We start from the raw sequence: 21,626 nt of genomic DNA, 5'->3' as shown, positions 1-21,626 counted from the left end.
ATTTACATACGTCAGAAATGTCTAACTTTATCACATCTCCCACCCCTTTGATATCAAAGTACCTGTTTGTATATTTCGTGATTAACATGCATGTAACTGTACTGTACAAAAAGTGATATATATTAACTTTGTAGTAATCAAATTTCTATTCAATTTCTGTAATAAGTTAAACCTGGCCTCAGGGTCCTGAAGCAATTTCAGATTTAGCTTAAAACTTCAACTGCAGATAAAATAACTGTTTATCATAGAATTTTTATTGAAACTTTTAATTTGTATTAAAACTCCTTTCATAGCATTTCATTTTTGTCAAAGTTTTTAATCAAGAGACATTAAGAGAGCATACAATTTTTTAATTAAGTCCAAGTTTGCTCCATAATGCTGGGGTCAGCTCAATTATATTTTATCTTGTTAAAATACATATGTGTATCTAATATACGATAACATGCGCGGTTTCAGATATTTTTTCTCAATAATTTTATTTTCCAGGAAAGGGGGGCTATGTTCGATAAATTTACAATGTGAATTTAATAAGATTTTCTAGGGGAGTACGGACCATCTGGCCCCATGAGGCCCCCCCTCTCTAGATCCGCGCATGTATAAGAAACAATACCCCCCCCCCCCCCCCCCCAACACTCGTATAAACAGGCATTATAAAAGGAGAAGTGACTTTTCTCATTTGATTGATAGTTCTACGTCTTAACCAAAGTAACTGACGCAAGATAACATGCTTTCTCAAAGTTCAAATGTCTACAAATATTGATTTATCCGCCTTAGGGTTTTTACGTGTTTTGGTTTCAGGTTGCATCTAAAATAATCAGTCTTAAAATAACTGCATATTAATTAAGCATACATAGACTATGAACTTGACTTGGTACCCACTTCCGCGTGTATGTGTTTTATCAAGTTAAAATTTAATAGGTTGGATTAGACAACTGTTATATTATAGGCTATCTAAACATCCAATCAAACCATTGAAAAAGTAGTGATCACCCAAATAAAAGATATATGTATATAACTGACTGGCATATATAATTATCTCAGGTTGAACCGTCAAGAGAAAACGATGATAACCTGACATGTCACGTATGTGTTGTTTTATTGGCTAGCATGTAGTTACATGTAAGTAGACCAATACTGACAGGTTTTATACAGATCAAGCAGTCACATAGTACCACACATAGAACCAAATAGTACCACAGATAGAACCACATAGTACCACAGATAGTACCACATAGTACCACACAGTACTACAGTCACTCGACACAATTGACATTTCTCAACTTCTTGAATGAGATCCGAAAAAGGGAGACAGAAAAATTATACAAAACGTTCCTTATTTTCAAACCAACTTTTAAATATAGAAACAAAATGAAGGATCATGAAGCAATATGAGACTTAAGTCAAAATTTGTACACTGCCTCAATATTTCTTGATTGAAAACACTGACTAAATTAAAATGCTATGAAAGGTGTCTTCATCATATAAACTATGATAAGAAATCATCTTAAAACCGACTGAAATTTTGACGCAAGTCTGAAATTGCTTCATGATCCCGAGGCCAGGAATTTTATAAAACAGACAATTACCATACTTAAATTCAATAAACTACCTATGAGTGGGATAATCAACAAGCAACATTTAAACAAGCATACTTTTTCTCACAAATATAACAATCATCATAATATTCAAGGAGTTAATTCAATGTGTATAAATATAAGTCATATTTACAATATATGCCAACGTGTTCTAATATCTATCAAGTCATTTGTCTATGGAGACTCAAATCTACACAACTGTACATGTAAATCTACTTTCAACAACAAAAATGAGAACAAAAGTAAAATATTAAAATGTATCACATTTCTAGATTGATGTTTGTAGAAAGAAATCAAACCTTAGATATTTCTTTAACGTTTAAACATCATGCACTGTCTTTTTCTAAAAATACTTGTCTCATGTTCTATTTTAGAGTCGTAAACATGATAAAAACTATTTGACTTTTTCCTACAAGTACAATATATTTGCATTCAGATTGTCCATAATATTTCAATGTGTTTTAATAAATGTAAACAAAAATTTCAGCCGATTTTTGTTATATTTTGTACTATTGAATGACGCATAAGACACATGTATACTTTAATGTATCATTGGAAATAAACTACAGAGGTTACAAAAAAAATATAAAAGCTTGAATATGATGTTTCAATATTTTGCATCCTAAAATTGCAGTGTTTCTGTAAATAAGGTTTTTGTACAGGAAAATATTTTATAGTCTCCTTAAAATTTAAGATGAGCCTGGAAAAAATTCAAATCTTGTAAAATATATACATATCATTTGATACACGCATATAACATATTTTATTTTCCTCAAATAATCAATAAAATCATCAGTTATTACGAATAAAACGAACTAAACAATGTAAGGAGCTTAACGTGATAGATATACAAGTATATATTAACTACATGTAGTTTAACATATCTCTAAATGGACGGACGTTCTGGCGTGTGAACACAGTAGATTTATTATGTCATCATAAAATCAGGGCAAATTCATGGACGGAATGATCTGGTAGCTGATATGTTTCATCCTTCCTCCTTACACACCAATAAATAGTACGCAATAGCTCCACGACTAGAGAGTCAACATACAGATCAAAAGAAAGACTCGGAAAGGATCACAAGCAAAATCACCCAGGAATGTTAAGTACAATATACATATGTAAATAATTTGTTTGGATACATTTAAGTTCAAGATAATACTTGTAGTGATTCATGAATTAAATCATACTGCATCATAAGTAATGATCAATCACTTTCTTAGGTGGTTATGTGTCTATACAGAAAAATAACTGCATTTTAGTAACACATTCTAAAAATTTCATCCCAAATAAATTTCATCACAAATATTTGTAGGCAAACTGAGAGGATTTTGATAATATAGATGAATATGCAAATAATTAAAAAAGTGAATTTTGTGTTTCAAATATAAATTTAAAAATCCTAGGTCAAGGTCGCCACTATGAGCCACTGGGGTTATCTAAAGGTTCAAGGTCAGACTGGTGTGTCTCTATTCTCTGTAACAGCTGCTCTGCCACTGGACAAAACTGCTCTGTCCAGGTTTCTTCAAAATAGTCTGTCATTTCATCATCAGCCTCATCCTTGAAAGATAGATCCAATGCAGAATCTCGATCTGTGTGGAAGAAAGATTGAAACGGTGAAAAACAAAACCTACCCAGTTCATTTTAGTAGATATTTTATTTCTTTGAATAGGTACACATGTACATTTGTGTGATCCTTGTTTAGGTTTACAATGATAATGAGCATAAAAAAACAACAAAGTCAATGTGAAAGCAAACAAAATTTTTATCAACAATTGAACTTTGTAAAACAATAAAGGCTATGTGGACAACCAACTGTAACATTTTTGATAGGGTGTGACTAATTACCCAGTAGCTCAGCAAGCAGCTCTGTCAGGTCCTGCGACTCCTGCTGACCGAAGCAGTCGTTGGAGCTGGTGATTTTGCCGCTGTAATTCCATAGAATCTGGCACACCAGACTGGCCAGCTCCCAGTCGGTCCGACTGAAGTCTCTTAGTACCTCGATCAGTCTAAACAAAATTCAATGTATTGTCAAAGCAGTTGCAGATTATTTGAGCACAGTATTTGAGGGAATGTGAAAATGGTAATGTAACAAACAATTATTTACTTGTTGGCCTCCATTACTGTGGGTTTTTTTAAATATTATAAGTATCAAATTTCAAAATCAACCAGAATTAGGTTTCCAAGATAGGTAAATTTCTGAACCTAAAATTTTGTTACGGTACATAAAAAGTGTTGGTGATATCGTACTATGATGAACATTTCATATCACAAATCATCTCAAGAACAGAATTCCAAGAAAGTGATGTTCAATTAATACTGATAAAACCACAGTTTCAACATTGCCATACCACAAAAGAAAAGTTTAATTCATATCTATTCTTAAATACATGTATAATTTAAAAGTTGGCTTACTTTCTGATGCCATGCTCTTGTTTCAACATGGGCCTATTTTCTTCATCCACCATGAAGTTAATCAGAACTCCACAAGAAATGTAGACCACTTCCCTGTTTCCTGAGTCCAGCATAGTCACCAGCATTCTGTCAACTGAACAACAATTTCTTGTCATAAACACTGCAATACATTTCTATCATTTCATGACTTTTACTACCCATTTAAATACTAGGGGACAATTTTGTGTTACTATTTTGCACAAATTATTCAAGTAATTCACCTTTTAAAACAGCTAATCTCATATAAGATTTTGAATTTTTTTTCAAAGCTTAAAGAGTCCAGAGCAGATTTTTGTAATATATATGAAAAAGTTAAGAAAATGACTACTCTTAATCAAAATTTATGTATGCCAACAATTATCAAATCTACAACTTAACAACACTCATTAGTTGCATTGGTAACTGTAATTAACAAGATGCACTTTTCTGATATAACCAACACAACATTAGGTTGTACTGTGGACTAATCTGACTATAAGCAAAACATACTTTTCTGATATAAGCTACACAACATATATTAGGTTGTACTGTGGACTAATCCTACTATAAACAAAACCTACTTTTCTGTTCGGCCAGGAAGTCCCTGACCACCTTCTGTCGTGTCAGATTGGCAAACACACGACACGCCTCCACCATCGCCTCCATGTTGTTGGCCAACACGAGCTTCAGGAGGACTGAAGAACAAAATAACACTTGTCATAATGACTTACTTCATAGCTTTATCTTAAAACAACACAGTACTTATTCTGTCAAAATACTGTACAGTAAATCCTGAAACAATTATAGGTATCAGACAGCTAGAGAGAAAATCTATAATGATAGTTTATAACATGCATTAATATGAACAATTTTTAATAAATACATCAGGTATATGACAGTAAATTAATTTATGCAAATTTGCTATTAGAATTGCATAATGGTAAGTAAATCTCTTATACCTGCAATTAAAATTCTATCCTTGAAATCTTCTATTACATGTATTTTCAAAATACATACCCAAATGGTACATGAATGATAAATGTGTAAAATGTTGCAATTTCCTTTGTACATGTAAATACAAAGGTCTCTTTCAATTTAAAATGAGAATTTGTATTTAGTTTGCTCAAAGATAACAGAACACTGTACAACAAGATGAGTACCTTCTAGGACCCGCACTTGGAGAGTTGTTATGGCACTGGTTTTGGTGTTGTAGAATGACAAATTGTTGATGGTTGCTACTGTATTAAGTACGAGTTCTTCACTACTGGAAACCTCTTTAGTTTCTAAAATAATAAAAGTTTTGATTTATTTTCAGGTGCATATTACATATGAAAGGCTTGTAATGATATTCATAGAAAATGTAGCTCCATGTAGCTAGTATTGCAATAGTAACAAAGCAATGTTACAAGTCAGACATGCAAATCAAAGTAAAGGCAGTGAGTTTCCCTTTTCTCAAGAGTTTTAAAGTCATTCATACACATGACCTGACAGGGTGTCACTTTACGAATCACATGTATCACCAGAACTTAATATTATTCTCCTATCAAAACAAAGAACAAATTAAATTCTGTCTGTACCTAATACTTTGAGCAGGAAGTCCACACACTGGTAGTTGGAGCATATGACTGGACCAACATTCTCATTGATTGACAGGTTGGCTATGACCCTGATGACCTTTATCAGTACATCCTCTGTCTTGTTGACGGTGCTGCCATCTTCTGCTACCTCTTTCTTGGTCTCCTTCCCTTGATTCTGAATTAATTGTAAAGAAATTATGAAAAGTAAGTGAAACACATCTGATAAAAATTCCCAATTCTTTGGTGAAGTCTTACCATGACGTCAATTCAAAAATCTCAATTAAATACATTCTTCATATATCTTCACATTACTATCACCAATTTCATCGGATTGATTGTTTATACATTAAAAAGTGAGTAGTTTCTGATGTTGAATAAAATAGATAATACAAAGGATAGTGAGTGCAGATGCTAAATGGATGCACACCTTAACATCCTGCTCCAGGTAGAACCGGAACAGGGACAGGAGGATGTCGAAGGATCCTGCCTCCTGGAACAGCCGAAGTCTGGCCACCTCGTTCTTAGCGGTCATGTTACCAAGGACGAAACTGACCCGCACTACCACGTCCTGAAAGAAGAGGGCAGCATTGACAATCACATGGTAAGTGTAAACTATATGTACATTTACTTTCAGGACACTTGGAAATCAATAAAAAACTTTCTTTTTCCTGTCGAAAAATTGATACATGCTGTAAATCTATCAAAACATATATTTCTTGTGTTTTGTTCATAATCACTATCAGGTATATGTCAAATTTCAGTCCTTGTTATATAAAAGGCATATTTAATGTACTGTTATGTTTTTGTTTCTTGTAATAAATCTAAATGTATTAATTTTTATAATGTCATAAAAGGTAACATATTAATTATTATATCACAAAAAGCCACCAAATGTTTAGTTACTGAAAATAACTCTGTTCATTTTTCTAATAACAACTCTTTAATAACACTTTAAAACGAGAACTCTACTGCTACTTGATACTTCTACAATGTATCACAGATTTGTGTATAATATACTGACCGACTTGTGCTGATGTTTCTGGAGGATGCTGACAAAGGATCTGTAGGAGGTGGGGTGGTCAGCCAGGGCCGTACAGCAGTCCGTGTGTAAGGTCACCTTGCTGTAAAAATAGTAACAACACATGTTTCAAAATCTGTCCTGTAAGGTGCTGACATAAACAGGTATGCTTTTCATGGTTTTTTTTCTTTTTTTATAATACTGTAGATAGAAATAGTGCTAACACTATAAATTCTGATATAGTAGGTTTCAGTTCTATTGGATTAATCTTGAAAATTCACTGATTTCTAATTTTTCTTACAGTCCTTGAAAATAAATGATCGTAACATTGGTACTGAAACATTGATGTCAGACTGTTTCTGACCTGAATATCCTGGAGATGTTGAGCATGAGGTCTCCGTCTGAGGTGAAGCTGTCGATGATGAGACAGAGCGCCTCGATCACCTGACATCCCAGGAGGCGTTCCCTGCTGGAGCCCGTGTCAGCGAGGTTCCTCAGTGCAGCTGTTGCCTTAAAAATTAAAACAATGTTTATTAGGGGACCTCAAACTCAGCTACACACAGTCAACACTCAGAGGGGACCACAACAATTACTAGTAAGCAGAATGCATTCCATGCATTCCATAGTTTTCAGCCTATATGTATTTGTAAAGGGTTATTTTTCAAAGAATGGAGAGTTATTTAAATGTGTTATGGATTTATCATGTATACATATACATGCATTCACATTCAATTTTGCTAGACTTACCTGGACTAGAATATTTCCCAGCTGAGTTGAGGGTTCACTACCTTCTCTGATCTGAAAAATTTGATTGATTTTGACTTTAAAAATCATACCTGTACCTGTGTAACTCTTAACAACTGAAGCGAGGGTGTTAAGGAAAATTAGTTGACTTACAGTTTTGTTAATACTGTTGAGGAGGATAGCCAAGTTTTCTATGCAGTCTTTTTTGACTAACTGTTTGACTATTGTGGCATTTCCAGTTAAGAGTTTTAGTGACCCAATGCAGAAAACCAATGCTTCACTTGCACTGAAAGGGTCGGTACTTTTTAATGTGTCCAATAATACATCTACAACAGAAAGATTAGCTGTTAGATCCAAACAACTCATATAATCTATAGATTCAATAGCATTCAAATACATAGTCATGGTTGGTGTTATATGGACCATTTCAGTTGATATCAAAACCTCTTTGCTTCAAACCTAACAGTGGACAATTGCCTCAAATCTCAAAGACGCCAGTTTGATGAAAGGTATGATCTTTATGCGTGAAATGTTAACAACAGACCTGCATAGTTTCATTTTATCAGTAGTATCATTCATAATAAACACTGATTATAAAATCCTCAATTCTTTAACTAGCTAAGCATACATACCAAGAATATCTCCTTTGAGAAACTCAGGGTCATTCTTCTCGTTCCTGCTGATTTTGAAAACAAGTTTGCACGCACTTAAAAGATTATTTCCTGTCACTTTGAACTGTAATAAAAGAAATAACAAGAATAAATTTAAACCAAGACTCAGAAACTCATGGGAAAAATATGATCTAACGATCTAATCAATCTTGGGTTATAACTGTTATTTCATATGATTGCTTACAGCAAGAATTAGTCTGGCCAGTTTGAGTTGAATTCGTGTGTCATCTGCATCAAGGAGTTTGAATATTGATTTGAGTATGGTTGTCCGTTGTTTACAATTCCTGCCTAGTAAATTCTCCTTCTGAAGGAGGGAATAAAGGTCCTCTGTCACCTGTCCTAGTTTCTTTAGGTCTTTCTCTGCACAAAAATACAACAACAATGACTACTCCTTACTTTACAAAAAAACTTGTGTAGCCTTCTTTGTACAGAGGCTACACTGTGCTTAAAGTACATGTACAATCTAAAGTACGTAAGAAAAGTAACACTCACTGCTACTGGCTGCTGTCATTCGTTCTAGGAGTGGAGCAATGTTTTGACTGTAAAATAGAGCTTCCTCTGCAGTTTCCTCCTCTCGCTTACCAGCTGAACCTACAGAGTATCATTCATAGAAATCATTACCTGTTACTTTCAATCTGAAGCAATATGGTACTTTAACACAGCATTTGATCACCCTCTGTATCATTGAGGAGTCACTGGACATGATTTGCCCGTTTTCCTACTTACCTCCCCTGCCTGTACTTCCAGCACTGGATGTTCTTTTGGTTCCTCCACTTCCTGTCCTACTCTCAGCACTGTAAAACACAAAATGTTGAAATCCAAAATAAAGAACTAAACCACTAAAGGAATAAAGTAATGCTTCACACAGCTACTTTGAATAATATATAATTGATGATGGAATGGGGTAGTAGCAATTTTCAGATTCATTGGAATATTTCTTGGACAAACATTTTTTGTAGAATAAATCTGTTCTCCTTTGCAGATTTTTTTCAGTTTTCTTTGGAGTGATTTTGTGGTAATAAGTTATGTTCTTGCAGCATATTGAATTTTATTGAATCATGAAATTTTCTACATCACGCCAAATTACTACCTTCTTGGTGGACTTCTGACAGAGGCAGAGCTGGGGGCTCTGTACGGCATTTCCCGTCCATCTCCCTCCCCCCTCTCCTCCACCGGTAGCGAGGACCTCTCCTTGGGGCCACTGTGTACTCTCCTGACAGGCTCATCCACCGTCTTAACTAAATAAAATAAATCAGTTTAATCAGTAGAGTAAGAAATGGCATTCACTGTTTTGAGTGTTTAATGTGAGACATTGATAAACAATGTTATAAATGACAGCCATTGTCTTGACTGTTTGATATAAACAAAATTCATCAATAAAGTTAGAAATGACATCCATTGTAATGAATCTTTAATTGTGACACATTAACAGACTAGTAAAAGAGAAATGGCAATAAAACAAACCTACATCAATGATCTGTTATCACTGTATTTTTTTTTAATCAGTGTCATCTTTTTGTTGCCTTATTCAGCAAGATAAATAAGCTTAGATAATCTCATTTTAACATATTAATGACGTTAAAGGTTTAATTATGTCATATAAATGGATAATCAACTCATAAGTCCAATTTGTAAACTAATAAAATATTTTGCTTCAAAAATATACAGAGCTTCTCAATACGTCATACTGAAAGTATTGTTCAAATGACAAATAATTTCACTGGTAATTTACGTTTGGATACCTATCAAGTATACTACGTAACTATCAACAATTACCATCACTGGGACTGGTATCCAGGCGAGATTTGACCTCTGAACTCAGAGAACTTTCTACACTGGTGGACTGCTGTAAACGTGTTCTGGTGGCCTTCCCTCTTTGGACTTTATTGGGGTCTGATGGTGGCTTAGGGGGAAGTAACCCTGATTCTACTTCCTCTTCTGATGGGAGTTTTGGTTTCTGAATTCAAGACATAAAACATAATTTTTTTCATCCTGAATGATTACCATCTATTTGAAAATAATCATGCATGTGTTACATTACCATGTACATATAAAGTAAACAATAACACTCAAATGTAAAAACAAGTAAAACTACATAAACAAAATCCAAATAAAACTTCTTACAACACATTATGATTCTAAAGACTATAAAGATATAGTTTAAAGGTATTTTCAATCTTTTCAGAAGGAGACAATTAACAAATCAACATGTGCTAAAACATTATTACTATTCACAAGAAAATGAAGAGTTCAGTTAGGAAAACACATTAATTTTTAAATTTGTTTATAAATTTCCACTGCCAATTATTCCCATTAAAATGATATCCTAAGGATATTATTCTAATACAAGACAAGTCTATTTGTATAAGAATACATATAATGTGTAAGCACCCATTCCTTTCATAATCTAGAGCCACTACTTGTTCATGTCATTATCCGAACCCAAGGCCTAAAGAAGAAATTCATTCAATTTTTACCACCATTAAATTAAAGCAAGAAACCAGTGAGCAGCTACATTCTATTTGGAACATTATTTTTTTTTTAAAGTTTCCCCTCATTGGGGCCCCTTGTTTTTAATAGTCTACAAACAAATTATTTCAGCATGCTAAAGACAGACAGAACACAGATGATGCTTACTTCTTCAGATAGGACAGAAAAGGAAGGAGTCTGAAATCAATACATGGTTACATTAGTCCCGTATACATTGTCTCTTTGTCAGCTAAGTGTCCAATACTTTGTTGTTGAAGAGGAGAAATAAACAGCAATTGGACATTTAGCTTGCAAAGAAGAATTCATTGGAAGTCATGCATATACAAATCACAGATTGGTGCAAAAAAGAAAAAAAACAGATATAAAGGTCAAGGTCAAATAATCACACCCAGCAAAAGTTACTTTCTATTTATACTACACTACAATGTATATCCATTGGATTTCAAGTTAGTACATGTACTTGTATACATCAGTTCATACAATGCATCCTTCATGAATTTCCTACTTATCAGAGAAAGTGCAAAAAAAAATCAATAATCTGGCAGTATAGGTATGTATTCTTTCAACTCTGTGTTTCTTAATAATTAATTCTCTTATCAGATCGGAAAGTCAAGCAACAAAGAACCTGCCGGCAAGACAAAATTCATTTTCCTGATTAATGTCCTTTAGAAAGAGCGTTTGTTGAGATTTATTTTTCTTTCATACTTTGAAGATTATACATTGATTCATATCAATAAATTTTCATCCTCTACTTAAAAATATAAAATTGACATGCAAGCTTGATCAAAATACATACAAATTTTAAAACTGATTAAAAAACATTAATAATAATTAAATTTCATCCCCCTTTCAACCAAATCAAAGGAGATCATTAACAGTGAAATTAAATTGTTGACTCTTTAAAAACATATATGGGTAAAAAGGAGCACATGAAATGTGTTGAATCAGATGTTAATTTACAAAATAGCTGTAAAACTTGTTATCATGTATATATACCATAAACTGTTTGGTGTAACAAAAGTATATAAACACAAGTGTGGTTGTTAACGCATTAACCTCTTGAAATGCTTTACAGTGTGCTTGTTTTTGAGAGAGTGCTGTAAAAGCCTAGTTGTTCTAATTGTTGTGATTTTACATGGATGATGGGTGTAAAATTACATGTTTGAAGGATGTGGACTTATATAAATGATCATGTTGATGGACATGGACTTACATTATTGATGAGTGTAGACTTACATGATTGAAGGATGTGGACTTACATGATTGAAGGGTAAGGACTTGCATGATTGAAGGATGCACTACTGAATTCAAAATCCACTGATATTCCCAAAAATTGACTGATATTGTCTGACATCTACTGTATAACCACTGTACCCTACTGTAAATCCACTGTACACCCACTGTACAGAGCTACTGTACCACACTGTATCCCATTGTACCCCTCTGTACAGAGCCACTGTACTCCACTGTACTTCACTGGACAGCACAGTACCTACCCACTGACCAGCACTGTACCTCACTGTACACCACTGTACGGGGCACTGACCAGCACTGTACCCCACTGTACACCACTGTACGGGGCACTGACCAGCACTGTACCCCACTGTACACCACTGTACAGGGTACTGACAAATACTGTACACCACTGTAACCCACTGTACCTAGTTTTTATTTTATAAGTTATTATGTTTAAACAATGAATTGAATATTTACTTTATTTGAGACCAAAATCTGGATTTGTTTTGCTTCTTTCCTATTGCTTACAAAAGAGAAAATGGGCTTCTATTTCTTTAAGTTCATATATAATTACATGCGCGGTCAGAATTCTTTCCAGGGAAAGGGCAGGGATACTTGTTTTCTGGGGGAGCTTAGACATATTTTGGATAGTTGTACTATGTAAGTTTAAAAAAATTAAATTATCCTCTGAACCCCCCCCCCCCTCCTCCGATCCACGCATGTATTTATCTAAAAACTCGGAATCCAATTATCATACAAAATATAGCAACTTATTCAATAAAAAGGGGAAAATATTTTTATATATTTCAAAATCAATGTTTTAGTAACTAAATATCTATTTGATTTTTTTTTCGATGAATTTCATTTAATCAATATTGTCAAATAAATATTAGTATATATGTTACATTTATATAAAGTTTTAAAATTAAGAGAATTTAAAACTATGAATTACAATTTATAGATAGTTTTAAATTATCTGAATCATAAAACGTTAATGTAACATATATGTGGAGGAGGGACAACTTTTTAAACGATAAAAAAAATTCCACCATATTGCTCAACATACTGAGTTTTTTTTCAAAAGAGGGAAGATAACTGGTCTGGACTTTAAAATGTCTTTGAAGTTTTACTTCACAGGAAGATCAGCGAGTCAGTATCTGTGTATAGTATACATACTTTCAGTAGATCAAAAGGTGTGAATGTCCCAATATTCAACCTTGTAAATTGTCAGTCTGACACCTTGTTATGTAATTCCCTTATAAGGGTATTTGTGGTCTTTAGATTATTAAATCCATTTGAAATGTATTTTTTTAAAAACATACCATGTATGAATAAACGAAATACTCTTTATATTAATCATTTTAGATGCGTTTTTTTATTATTTAAATCAAGTCGGATATTAAATATGTTAAACATTTATAAATCCTCACCCCCCCCCCCACCCGCACCAGTCGCTGTTATCAAAATAAGTATTGTGTTAAATTAAAAATGAAATATGGTGATAGCGAACAGTGTTCAAATAATATTTCACCCTATTACGGTACTTTTAATTATATACTTTTGAATTTGAACACTGTTCATTATCAACACATGTAATACATATACATGTATCTTCTCTTGCACAGCTAAGAATGTTGCCATGATATACATGTAGTAACAGTTTTAATAAGAAAAAATATACCCCCTCCTTCCCTCCCTCCCTCCCTCCTCTCTCTCTCTCTCTCTCTCTCTCTCTCTCTCTCATGTTGTAACTATTCTCCTCCAAAGTCAGGAAGGCATACATAAGCCCCCCCCCCCCCGCGCAATATTTTTGCTGCATCACAATTTAATTTTAGCATCTCTTTAATTATAAGCGACACCTTAATTAATAGGCAAACATGTTTATTTTCTCTTTCCGTAATAAGTGAATTGTGTAAAGGTCGGATAAATGAGAAAAATAGTTTTATTATTCAGTAATTGAAAATACGCAATTTATTTTTGAATCATGTTAAGTGTATATGACCTAATAAATTTCACGACGATGAATGAGCATGCAGCCCAAAACATGCATACACAATTTTCTTTTTTAAAACAAACTTATGAGCTATTAAAGCTGCATTTACTGATTATACACTCAATTGGAACTTGTTGCACGAAAACGTCACTCCATGGAAAACGAACTCCATTTGTTGTCATCGTATAATGGCTGCCTTTACATTCAAGTGAATATTTTTACTGATCGTATGGTTTTCTTATACAATTATATTTGTTAAAATTAACGTCTTAAACAATGTCAAGTGCTAAACACAATGAACTGAGTTAAATCTTTAAAGCAGAATTAGTTTACTGAATTTTTTAGATTGTGCTGTACACACGTGCTCGGACGACATTTCCTTATAAAATCGCTTCGTATGGTCATTAAAACAAAAAGATATTCAAACTATGACGAATTCTGACTAATTATTTATATCTTGTGTAATATTTGCTTCCTGTGTATAGTGATTAGCAGCGTTCACGATCGCAGGTAGACTTCCAGCCCCGGAGGCTTTCACACCTCTAGAAATTAAGCCCCGCCCTCACCGGAGATTTACCCCCTAAACAATTCGGCCTTTAAAACGATATTTCTTTTTTTCTTCTGTTTTTTTCTTCATTTACTGAAACCAGTATATTGTATCATAGCAAACATTTCAAATCTTCTATATAATCATAATCTCTCTCTCTCTCTCTCTCTCTCTCTCTCTCTCTCTGCTTACGTACGAATATTTTAGTATTTAAATAAAGTACTACCGGTATCATGTAGTAATGTTGACAGCGGCTAAATCTACATATTGGCATTAAAAAAATTAAAGTATGTATTTATCTTTACTTTCGGGATAATGTCCATGGATTCAAATGGTTTGAAGTTCGTTATTCAATGATTGTCTTAAAAATTATTAATGATTGAAAGTCAACGCTAAAAAGTAATATTTTATATCGACAGATTACTGTCTCCTTCTTTGTGTATGTCTACAGAAAAAAATCTTTTGTCTGTCTGGGAACAACGAAAAACCCGGAACTAACAGAAAGGCTCAGACTATACACACGGCTGGGTGACTGTGTCAAGGTGTGAAAACTGACCACCTGTGTATATGTGTTGGGGCCTAGGAATATGGATGTAAACGTCGGGGAAATACACTGTTAAAAACAAAAAAATCTGAATTTTCACTTTTGATTAAAACAAATCATTATGGTTGCCGGGTGCATTGGGATCATAATCATTTAAAATCTGTCTTAAAAGATTATTATAATTTACTTACATGTAGGACTAGTTTCATGTAATGTTTGCACAAAAGTGGGATTTATTATTTCTATTTAATAGTGATTACACATCGAGGTCAAAATTAAAAAAAATGCATTAATTTTTATAACCGATTGCTTAACATGAATCGTTTCGACATAACACAGTACTGCAAGGGGTATCAAGTGGATTCGGGAAGAAAAAGGGGGGGGGGGGTGATATTATCGATATAATAACATTTCATTTTTCGACTTAAAGTTTGCAGATATTTTTCTAAAACCACGGAGTTGGTTGGCAACAATAAACGTAAAACAATTAGAAAAATAATCGATATGTAAAAGAAGCAGATTAATAGACAATCAATTTCTTATTATTCTAATCAATTTCTGATAAATGGATCTCTCTCTCTCTCTCTCTCTCTCTCTCTCTCTCTCTCTCTCTCTCTCTCTCTCTCATGAATTTTCTAGTGCTAAAACTTGAGGCCCGAGTCAGAAAGGTATAAGCACGTTAAAATCCCCTTACGGCATCACAACCGCCACTTCCAACATAGATTTTATTGTGAACTTTTCTACGCTTGCAAATGACACCAATACAATATTGTCAGAAAGTGATATACCTGTAATCTCTCTCTCTCTCTCTCTCTCTCTCTCTCTCTCTCTCTCTCTCTCTCTCATTATACAAAACAGTGTGTAGCGTAGGGCATTTTATATATCTTATTTCTTAAACATTTAAAGGTAAATCATATATTACGAAAACTATACACTCAGCTACGCATATTACAAGATGTTACAACCTTCCTTGATTTAAATCCTTCCTTTTATTTCTTGCTGAAATTATAATGATACAATTAATTACCGCTTAATATGTCACTGATGTTTAACATTTATAATGTATTCTGCTCTGCAGTAGGTGTTATTTTGTAAAATTAAAACCCGACATTTGCAATGTATATTTAAATATTTTAATCAAAAGAAATCAATTAACAAATGAGCTAGAAACTCGCACGCTATCTTCAAAATGTACCTGTGTAGTCAAGCGGGCAGTCTTGATATTTGGACATGTGTACAAAAAAAACAAGCATGGATATATTTTGTGGATTCTGTGTTTAATTGACTGTTTTTAGTGGCTTAAACACAGCTTATGGGACACAGAAAATTAACAACCCGATCATTTAATCGAGGGCTTGTCATATATCATCAATAAGAAATGATTATGTAACCTTGCTGGTGGGGGAGGGGGGGGGGGGGTATTTTCGAATGACTGGCAGAATGAACATAATGACATGTACTATTTTAATAATCAGATTCAACATGAAAAATTCAATACTTTCACCTTATAGCTAGGGAAATTATCATAATTTTATGATCGTAACATTCAATAATAATAGACATTTATTGATAAAGAAAACATATTAAATACATTTAACGACCTGTTGCATTCTTCTGTCAAGTTATCTGTATACATAATGATAATGCTATATACAGCATGATAAAAAAATATCGAAGAAAAAAAATATACTGAAGATTTAAAAATCTGATATTTTTCTCAAATTAATAGTACAGTGCCGTACAGTGGGGTACAGTGCTGGTCAGTGCCCGGTACAGTGGCGTACAATGGGGTACAGTGCTGGTCAGTGCCCTGTACAGTGGCGTACAGTGGGGTACAGTGGAAGTCAGTAGGACTGTACAGTGGTGTACAGTGGGATACAGTGCTGTTCAGTAGCAATGTACAGTGGGGTACAGTGGGATACAGTGGAAGTCAGTGAAATGTACAGTGAGGTACAGTCAATGTACAGTGGATGTCAGACAATGTCAGTCAATATTTGGGAATATCAGTGGATTTTGAATTCAGTAGTGATGTGGACTTACATGATTGGAGGGGGTGAACTAACATTATTGATAGGTGTGGATTCACAATGTACATTATTGATGGATGTGGAGTTACAATATTGATAGGTGTGGACTAACATTATTGATAGGTGTGGACTTACAATATTGATTGACATGGACTTACAATATTGATGGATGTAGACCAACATGATTGACGGATGTAGACTTACATTTATTGATGAATGTGGAGTTAAAATATTGATGGGTGTGGACTAATTACAATATTGATGAGTGTGCAGTTACATTATTGATGGACTTGGACTTACGTGATTGATGGGTTGTAAACGAGTCCTGGAAGTTGGTCGTGATGTGTCAGCTCCATCAAAGTGACGAGATCCAAGACTGAAAGACAAAACTGAATATTATCGGTACATGCACATTAAATTTCATATCTACCGACTACACAAGTAACCCTTAACAATTTCAGAAATGTACAAGAAGTATATTGCAGTGCTTGTCTTGGTATTGTTATGTTAAACATTTTAAGGAAATGTTTGTGGCTGGAACTGGAATAGAACCCAAAATCCCCCGTTTATTTTCTAGTCAGGTGCTAGTACACTGAGCTATATAGACCTACATCTAGAATCCATTTAGCTTAGAGTGCTACAGTATATGACCCTGGCTGTGACAGACCAAAGTCACTAAAATAATCTGACTGCAACTGTTCAAGAATTACATGTAGTAAAACACTCTGCAGGAAAATGTAATTAACAATATCTATCTCTGTCTAGAACAGATTTTTTCACAGATGCTAATGGTCATGAATGCCAATAATATAGATATGAATTTCATCAACACTTGGTATCTCAATGAGTAGTAGATTCAATTGAAGGGTAAGAACATGATGAACTGTGCACGCCAGCATATATACATTTAATACATATTATATATCTCATCCATTAAAAATCTAACAACTAGTTTAAATCAATTAATATATAGAGTAACAAACCTGAAAGAACTTGGTGGACGGTTTTCAGGGGCTCTGGTGCTTGTCGCACCAAATAAAGATCTTGTGGCATCTCTAGGTGTACTCGGCCTCTTTGTTACCACAGCTTGCAGTCCGGTTCTGTTATTTAGAGATTCCTTTGCCTCTGTGATAATTCGTGAGCTAGTTGTATCTCCTTTCGGAAGGTAAAATGGCCGGTCGGGCTGCCTTTTTCTCTGAGCATTACTTTCCATTGACATTCTGTTGAATTCACATTCCTGATTCAGTGCGGCTGTTCTGAATTTATCAAAAAGTCAATTTAATGTATAATTTATCCCTTTTCCTGCAAACAAACACTACATCTGCATTTTATAATGTTATGACAAAAAAGATCAAAGAACTTTATATCTTAAACCTGGCAGCCAAGTGACACTTCACTGATTAAAACCCTGCTTTGACATGTTCTGATTGCCGTACGCCTGCTACGTTCAAATGGTGAAAATGGGTAACAAAGGTCATGGTTACTATTTTTCATACTTAATTTCAGCCTACCTGTCCCAGATTTATGCAGAAAATAAGTTATAATGGTGAAAATTCAACGAAGTTTTCATTGTTGCTGTTTTATCGGTTGGTTGGAGGAATGTATACATGCGCATGCGCAAATGACCATCAAACACCTTTGTTAACTCGGATTTAATTTATTCGATCAACCCGAACTTTAAACATATACTATAGCGGCATTCACTAAAATTAAAACAAGAAATCATATTGACGCAAGCGTCAAATGGGCCACAAAATACAGAAGCCTGTTAGTGCCACATAAGATATATAAAAAGAAAAGTCTATATAAGAAAAACTCATGGTATATATAAAAACACACACATATATATAAGATAAACTCGAATATATAAAAATAAGCAGCTTTATATATAAAGGAATTGCCAATATATATAAGGAATTGTGTATATATATAAAGCTAGGTCGTGTATATATAAACAGTACTGTGATATATAAAAGCAACAGTGATAAATATATAAAGCGAAAATTTTCCACTGAGTGACCTTCACTGAGTTCAGCCCAGCGTCTGCATGATAAACCCCGCCTACGGAGGAGAGGATCAGCAATATATTATGCTCCCAGTGATTAGTTTGAACGATCTAATTAATGTTACATTATATGATTCCGCAGGGATTTGGGAAAAGTCAGTGGCAGATTTAAAGGGAGGGCATCTATAGCACCCCTACCTAAATTTTCAAAAAGATCTTTTTTCTGTCAAGTTTTCTTTTCTGTTTCTTGTGTTTACTGTTGTAAATAAAGGATGATATATCGTCAATACTTTACCTACTTTTAAGGTTCTACATTAAACAATACTTTCTACCAAATTTGCAGAACATTAATTTTACCGCGGCTTCATTCCACTTCGATGAACATGAAAATTTTATTTTCTATATTATTTTACAAATAATTAAGTAAGGAATTATCATTTCTTCGACAAAATGGCTCGAGGCAAACACAATATGAACTAATTTAATGTTCATAAATTTATAACATTATCAACAGAAGAACCAACATTTGATTGAAACTGACCAATAAAACAAATATGTAAACTATATAACAAGACTTGAGCTTTGAAGAATTTCAAAATCTGTATCTTGCTTGTTACTCAGTTTTTTTACTTTTAAATTTTGACTTAGCGTTAAAAATACCTATATTAACCATTCTAAACACAACAATAATGAGATTAAACTGCCCCCCCCCCCTCCTCGCGCAAGTAACGCATTGATACAGGGGCGTCGGAAAGTATTTCATATTGGGACGGCGAATTTGATCGATAAAGGAAGGGGGGGGGGGGGATAAACAGGATTTGGCTTGAAATGAAGATATTTTACGATGTATCCAGTTATCCTTAACTTAAAAAATTATATTGTCACTTATTTGATAGCATTATAAGAAACAAAGCAAAATTGTACTTAATATTAGTTTATTTAGTTTGACGACATGAAATGTGTATCAAGATAACGCAACTCACATATTAGAGAAGTTAATATACATGTATGAGCAACAATTTTGATTCAACTTATCAGTCTCTGTTGCACATCAAAAACGTCCAAAAATGGATATCCATGAATCCCGCGTTGACACTTATTTGTTTGTTCATTTTATAACAACTTCTCAAAAAAATTCTTTGAAATTGAGTGGACCAGCCGGTTAGCTGTTGAATCTTAAATTGCCTGCCTCGGGAGCAGAACATTGCTGATCCTCTCCTCCGTAGGCGGGGTTCATCATGCAGACGCTGGGCTGAACTCAGTGAAGGTCACTCAGTGGAAAATTTTCGCTTTATATATTTATCACTGTTGCTTTTATATATCACAGTACTGTTTATATATATACGACCTAGCTTTATATATATACACAATTCCTTATATATATTGGCAATTCCTTTATATATATTGGCAATTCCTTTATATATAAAGCTGCTCATTTTTATATATTCGAGTTTATCTTATATATATGTGTGTGTTTTTATATATACAATGAGTTTTTCTTATATAGACTTTTCTTTTTATATTTCTTATGTGGCACTAACAGGCTTCCGTAGCAAAAAATATAATTGTTGTATGAATCATTGGTTGTTAACATAAAAACACACCACAAAGAAGAAAATAAGAGTTGGTTGTACTAATTTTTATGGTAAATTTTATTATACTTTCAGCAACTTGTTTTGAAGTTTAACATTTTACTATTATCATAAAGAATCGATTTCGTTACTGTAAGCATTTCTAACGGAAATTGTATGATCATTGCCATAGTATGAAGTAATGGAGAACACATTGCATGATTTGTACATTACTCTAATACAAAGTTCCACTCATCATTTTTCTCTTGGAGATTATATATGTATTTCAAACCATTTTGGTTTTGTTGTTGTTGCATTGTATTGAATTAGTTTAATATATGATTTCATAATGAAATAAAAATGGATTAGTTCAAATTTTCCAGTCAATTCAAATTTTCATTTCTGTCATATTCTTCCGTAAATAATTGATATAAAATTAATTGTCATTTCATGATATTTATTTTATATACTTATTTTTTTGATTTTTATTGTTGATCTTTTTTTTTTTAGCTATTTGAAATTTTTAAAAGTATGATTTTGGGGATCTCAAGTTAGGTTTGTATTTTGATGTCAGTATATTCAATTCTTTGTTAATAACTGACGAGACAGAAAAAATCTGATGACAATTTAAATTATATAGTAAGTAAGTAAGTAAATAATTTAATATAGTGACATGTGTATATAGCATGATTACAAAATTCATTTTACAAATATAACACAATACACCCGGCCCAACGGACCTATAAGTCACAATATAAAAAGTTTTACATGTTTTGGGAGCAGGACGGCTTTGTCAATTGTTTCTGTCTTAAATTGTATAATTCATGAATAAAATAAGCGATTTGGCGGGGGTAGTTACATATTAGGTCAACAAAAAGAGTACTGTCATTTGTATTATTTTGACTTACAGTTACATCATATCCAATTTTATAAAATAATTGACTTCTCTGGTAATTAAAGAATGGACAACGTAATAAAAAGTGCTTTGCAGTTTCAATTTCGTTAAGATTACATAAGTTACATATTCTATCCTCCACCGGTTCTCCTCTGTAGCGACCAGTCTCGATCCTGAGGGGGAGTACACCACATCTAAACATCGCCAAGTTTGATCTGATGGGTTTTGGGAGATCTAGCGTAACGTATTTTTCGACTGTGTAGCTGGATTTAAAAAG

General features: G+C 33.5%; 1 protein-coding gene across 3 annotated transcripts; it reads right to left on the bottom strand.

Moving 5' to 3' along the window:
* Nucleotides 1–1,079: 1,079 nt before the first annotated feature.
* On the bottom strand, nucleotides 1,080–18,538 carry LOC105347406 (armadillo repeat-containing protein 2). 3 transcript variants are annotated; one of them, XM_011456479.4, is made up of 21 exons: nucleotides 18,390–18,538; nucleotides 17,862–18,134; nucleotides 17,179–17,254; nucleotides 10,679–10,708; nucleotides 9,818–9,998; nucleotides 9,132–9,279; nucleotides 8,768–8,835; nucleotides 8,534–8,632; nucleotides 8,226–8,401; nucleotides 8,003–8,105; nucleotides 7,524–7,696; nucleotides 7,374–7,424; nucleotides 6,991–7,136; nucleotides 6,630–6,729; nucleotides 6,036–6,176; nucleotides 5,609–5,783; nucleotides 5,192–5,314; nucleotides 4,613–4,726; nucleotides 4,014–4,146; nucleotides 3,447–3,607; nucleotides 1,080–3,190 (listed from the first exon to the last, which is right to left on the bottom strand). In XM_011456479.4, exons 2-21 carry the CDS (start codon nucleotides 18,095–18,097, stop codon nucleotides 3,018–3,020), a joined length of 2,607 nt encoding a protein of 868 aa, XP_011454781.3. In that variant the 5' UTR covers nucleotides 18,098–18,134; nucleotides 18,390–18,538; the 3' UTR covers nucleotides 1,080–3,017. The 3 variants fall into 3 exon arrangements, with proteins under 3 accessions (XP_011454781.3, XP_065926935.1, XP_011454790.3); XM_066070863.1 differs by having other exon boundaries at nucleotides 17,862–18,180; nucleotides 18,390–18,503; XM_011456488.4 differs by lacking the exon at nucleotides 10,679–10,708.
* Nucleotides 18,539–21,626: the final 3,088 nt, after the last annotated feature.

Source organism: Magallana gigas, chromosome 9, assembly GCF_963853765.1.
Source record: "Magallana gigas chromosome 9, xbMagGiga1.1, whole genome shotgun sequence".
NCBI lineage: Eukaryota > Metazoa > Mollusca > Bivalvia > Ostreida > Ostreidae > Magallana > Magallana gigas.
This window is presented reverse-complemented; position numbering and strand designations above follow the sequence as displayed.

Excerpts from the sequence above, each read along its gene's own strand:
- LOC105347406 (XM_011456479.4), bottom strand. The coding sequence starts at position 18,097 with ATGTCAATGGAAAGTAATGCTCAGAGAAAAAGGCAGCCCGACCGGCCA. Across the intron at positions 6,730-6,990 it reads AACATCTCCAGGATATTCAG|CAAGGTGACCTTACACACGG; the intron begins GTCAGAAACAGT and ends CTATTTTTACAG. Across the intron at positions 5,784-6,035 it reads ACCTGGAGCAGGATGTTAAG|AATCAAGGGAAGGAGACCAA; the intron begins GTGTGCATCCAT and ends CAATTAATTCAG.